General features: G+C 46.4%; 1 protein-coding gene across 1 annotated transcript in view; it reads left to right on the forward strand.

Moving 5' to 3' along the window:
- Cpsf73 (cleavage and polyadenylation specificity factor 73) overlaps positions 1-5,000 on the forward strand; it is a 22,959-nt gene that overhangs the window by 4,204 nt on the left and 13,755 nt on the right. The window contains exons 3-6 of the mRNA XM_080287187.1: positions 1-40; positions 1,336-1,513; positions 2,900-3,140; positions 4,492-4,667. The exon at positions 1-40 is cut by the window's left edge and continues 187 nt beyond it. Coding sequence (XP_080143313.1) covers positions 1-40; positions 1,336-1,513; positions 2,900-3,140; positions 4,492-4,667 — 635 coding nt within the window. The remainder of the gene's footprint in view (positions 41-1,335; positions 1,514-2,899; positions 3,141-4,491; positions 4,668-5,000) is intronic.

The raw sequence follows: 5,000 nt of genomic DNA on the forward strand, positions 1-5,000 counted from the left end.
CCATCTACAAGTGGCTGCTGTCGGATTATATCAAAGTGAGGTGCGTGTCTGTCTGTCTATCTATCTCGCTGTCTATCTATCTATCTATCTATCTGTCTGTCTGTCTATCTGTCTATCTATCTTTCTGTCTGTCTGTCTATCTATCTATCTATCTCATTTTCTCTCTCTCTCTCTCTCTCTTACTCTCCATGCCTCAGTCAGCCGCCCTCACCCTGCCTGTCCAAACCCCTCTCTCTTACACATTTTCTCTCCCTCTCTCTCTCTCTCTCCCTCTCCCTCTCGCTCTCTCACAGCAACATCCTCTCTCTCTCCCTCCCTCTTTCAAGGCGTGATTGCACCAGATCAACACAGGCAGCGTGTAGCGTGTAATTTGCCTGGCTTTCAATAACACCATTTCCACAAGAACCGAGTGAGTTGTCAACACGATGTAACAGACAGACAGATATGAAGCTAGACAGAGCTTAATAAAACACACACACACACACACACACACACACACACACACACACGAATAAGAAGTCAAGAGGGAATAATTTAACAGAGGAAGGATTTGCTAGCGCTGGCGCAGTATTAGGACTGGCGGAGAGAGAGAGAGAGAAGGGGGGGGAGGAGAGAAGAGAGATAGGGAAGAGAGAGAGAGTGTGTGTGTGTGTGTGTGTGTGTGTGCTTGGCTAATCCCCTCAAACGTATATCATCGTAGAACCACAAGCTTTCTAAATTCTTCAATAAATTCTACAGTTTTGTTCTTGAGACCCATTCATCTTGCTGCTTTCAACGTGCAATCCTTCCCGCGGCTGCTGGGAGGGCCGGCAACACCAGATCTTATCGCCTGCGTCACGTTCTGCGGCCACGGCACACGTTGCCTTGTGTTGAACTGGTTGCAACACACTTGGCCTACGCAACAGTGTACCACGCCACATGCTGCCAGTATGTTGCCTTGGTGGAATGGCGCCTTCACTCTCCCCCTCTCTCTCTCTCTCTCTCTCTCTCACACTGTCTCTCTCTCTCTCTTAATCTCTCTCTTACTCTCCATGCCTCAGTCAGCCACCCTCACCCTGCCTGTCCAAACCCCTCTCTCTTACACATTTTCTCTCCCTCTCTCTCTCTCTCTCTCCCTCTCCCTCTCTCACAGCAACATCCTCTCTCTCCCTCCCTCCCTCTCTCTCCCTCCCTCCCTTCTCTCACTCTCCCTCCCTCCCTTCTCTCTCTCTCTCTCACAGCAACATCATCATCATCATCACCACTTTCCACGAGGAGAAGAAAGTGCAAGACGTCAGATTCTGGTACTATCTCTCCCTCTCTCTCCCTCTCTCACTCTCTCTCCCTCTCTCACAGCAACATCGCCACCGAGCACATGCTGTACTCAGAGTCTGACCTGGAGGCATCGCTGAACAAGATCAGCGTCATCAATTTCCACGAAGAGAAGGAGGTACAAGGCATTAAATTCTGGTGCTACCACGCTGGACACGTACTGGGAGCAGCCATGTTTATGATACAGATTGCTGGCATCAAGGTGAGAGGGAGAGATGGAGGGAAGAGAGAGAGAGAGGGATGGAGGGAAGAGAGGGAGGGAGGGAAGAGAGAGAGGGAGGGAGGGAAGAGAGAGAGAGGGAAGAGAGAGAGAGATGGAGGGAAGAGAGAGAGGATGTGTGTATATATGTATGTGTGTGTATGAGAGAGGAAGGTTTGTGTGTGTGTATGTGTAAGAGAGAGAGAGAGAGAGAAGGATGGAGGGAAGAGATAGAGAGAGAGAGAGTATGTATGTATGTGTGTGTATGAGAGAGGAAGGTGTGTTTGTGTGTGTGTGAGAGAGAGAGAGAGAGAGAGAGTATGTATGTGTATGTGTGTGTGTGTGTGTGTGTGTGTGAGAGAGAGTATGTATGTATATGTATGTGTGTGTATGAGAGAGGAAGGTGTGTGTGTGTGTGTGTGTGAGAGAGAGAGAGAGAGAGTATGTATGTGTGTGTGTGTGTGTGTGTGTGTGTGTGTGAGAAAGAGTATGTATGTATATGTATGTGTGTGTATGAGAGAGGAAGGTGTGTTTGTGTGTGTGTGAGAGAGAGAGAGAGTATGTATGTGTATGTGTGTGTGTGTGTGAGAGAGAGTATGTATGTATATGTATGTGTGTGTATGAGAGAGGAAGGTGTGTGTGTGTGTGTGTGTGAGAGAGAGAGAGAATTGAATTAGGAGGCCTTATCACCTTCTCTTGAGTGATTTAGTCTGTTTATTATGCCTTACTCTCCTCTTGTGTGTTATATAAAGCCTTAAGACCTTTTCCTGAGTGATTTATTTTCCCGATTACACCTTACTCTGCTTTCCATTATTGCTTAACGCCTTTTCCTCTCTCATTCGCTCACCCTCTCTCTCTCTCCTTCTCTCTTTGTGTGTGTGTCTGTCTGTCTGTCTCTCACACTCTCTCTCTCTCTCTCTCTCTCTCTCTCAGATCCTATACACCTGTGTGTGTGTGTGTGTGTGTGTGTGTGTGAGAGAGAGAGAGAGAGAGAGGAAGGTGTGTTTGAGTGTGAGTGTGTGTGAGAGAGAGAGGATGTATGTATGTGTGTGTATGAGAGGAAGGTGTGTTTGTGTGTATGTGTGAGAGAGATAGAGAGAGAATGTATGTGTGTGTGTGTGTGTGTGTATGTGAGAGAGAGGAAGGTGTGTGTGTGTGTGTATGTGAGAGAGAGGAAAGTGTGTGTGTGTGTGTGAGAGAGAGAGGAAGGTGTTTGTGTGTGTGTGTGTGTGTGTGTCTGTCTGTCTGTCTGTCTGTCTGTCTGTCTGTCTTTCTCACACTCTCTCTCTCTCCCTTAGATCCTGTACACCGGTGACTTTTCTTGGCAAGAGGATCTGTGTGTGTGTGTGTCTGTCTGTCTGTCTATCTCACTCTCTCTCTCTCCCTTAGATCCTGTACACCGGTGACTTTTCCCGTCAAGAGGATCGTCACTTGATGATGGCCGAGATACCTCAGATTCGGCCGGACGTCCTCATGATCGAGTCGACCTATGGCGTCAGCATCCACGAGCCGAGAGAGAGCCGAGAGTCGCGCTTCACCTCGACCGTCCACACCATCGTCAGTCGAGGGGGACGGTGCCTAATCCCGGTGTTCGCCCTTGGCCGAGCCCAGGAGTTGCTGTTGATATTAGGTGGGTCTTGTGTCTGTCTGTCTATCTATCTATCTGTCTGTCTGTCTATCTATCTATCTGTCTGTCTGTCTGTCTATCTATCTGTCTGTCTGTCTGTCTATCTATCTATCTGTCTGTCTATCTATCTATCTATCTATCTGTCTGTCTGTCTATCTATCTATCTATTTGTCTAGGTGGGTTTCTCTCTCTCTCTCTCTCTCTCTCTCTCTCCATCTATCTATCTATCTGTCTATTTATCTATCTATTATTTTATCTGTCAGTCTATCTGTCTATCTATCTATCTATCTGTGTAGGGTAAACTCACCATTTCATGCATGGAGAGTGTGAGAGAGAGACTGAGAGGGAGAGAGAGAGAGGGAGGGAGGGAGAAAGAGAGAGAGACAAGGAGGGAGAGAGACTGACTGACAGGCATGGAGAGAGAGAGAGAGAGAGAGAGACTGAGTGGGAGAGAGAGAGAGAGAGACAAGGAGAGAGAGAGGTTTGGACAGGGAGGGCAAGGGAGAGAGAGTGACTGAGGCATGGAGAGAGAGAGAGGAGAGACTGAGAGGGAGAGAGAGGAGAGACTGAGAGGGAGAGAGAGAGGGACAGGCTGTAAGATAGGGATTCAAGCAACGCAGGTGAGAGAGAGTGACGTGAGCCAATGGTGCGCTGTCTTCGTGCCGAGTGGACGGATGTAAACAAAGGCTCAGCCAGTCAGCGCGCCCGTACCATCCGCACATCCAACAGGGTCGCCAGTCTTTCATTCCCTCTCACCGCACGTTTGTTTATTTCAGTGATTTTAGTGCGTTATTCCAATTGTCAGGCCTCATTTCCGAGACCAGTCCTTTGCCACAGGACCCAGGACCCCCAGGTGGTCACAGGCGGTCCGTAACGCCACTGACCGCTGCCAGAACGAGGCCAGAATGCTGCGGAACACGGGTTTTGTGTACAGGAACGGAACTAGAGGCTGGCAGGTTCAAGCATGTAGTATTGGTGGATGCTATGATTAGAAAACCTATCTGTCTATCTATCTAACTGTCTATCTATCCATCTATCTATCTATCTATCTATCTATCGTCTGCAGTTGAGTACAGACCCGCCATGAATGAGAGACTCCTTCTATCTATCTGCCTATCTATCTATCCTTCCATCCATCCATCCATCTATCTATCTATCCTTCCATCCATCCATCCATCTATCTATCTATCAGTCTGTCTGTCTATCTGTCTATCCATGCATCTATCTGTCTGTCTGTCAGTCTGTCTGTCTATCTATCTATCTATCTGTCTGTCTATCCATCTATCTATCCATCCATCCATCCATCCATCCCTCCATCCATCCATCCATCTATCTATCTATCTATCGCCTACAGATGAGTTTTGGCAGCTGCACCCTGAGCTACACGAGGTGCCAATCTACTATGCGTCTGCGCTTGCCAAGAAGTGTATGAGCGTATATCAGACGTACACGCACGCCATGAACGAAAGAATCCAGCGACAGATTTCAATAAGCAACCCGTTCCAGTTCAAACACATCTCTAATCTGAAGGTGAGCTGTGGTGGTGGTGTGGTGGTGGTGTGGTAGGGATAATAGTGATGATAGTTGTTGTGGTAGTAGTAGTAATAATAATAATAGTAGTAGTAGTAGTAATAATAATAATAATAATAATAATAACAACAGCAATAATGACAGTAGTAGTAGCAGTATTAGTAATGATAATAATAATGATAATAATAATGATAATAATAGTAATAATAATAATAATAACAATAGCAGTAATCATAATGGCAGCAATAATGATAATAATGACAGTAGCAGTAGCTAGAGGATTAATAATAATAATAATAACAACAGCAATAATAATAATAATAATAATAATAA

The sequence above is a fragment of the Coenobita brevimanus genome, chromosome 117, assembly GCF_032717465.1.
Source record: "Coenobita brevimanus isolate Jiangsu-jjx chromosome 117, ASM3271746v2, whole genome shotgun sequence".
In the NCBI taxonomy this organism is placed as follows: domain Eukaryota; kingdom Metazoa; phylum Arthropoda; class Malacostraca; order Decapoda; family Coenobitidae; genus Coenobita; species Coenobita brevimanus.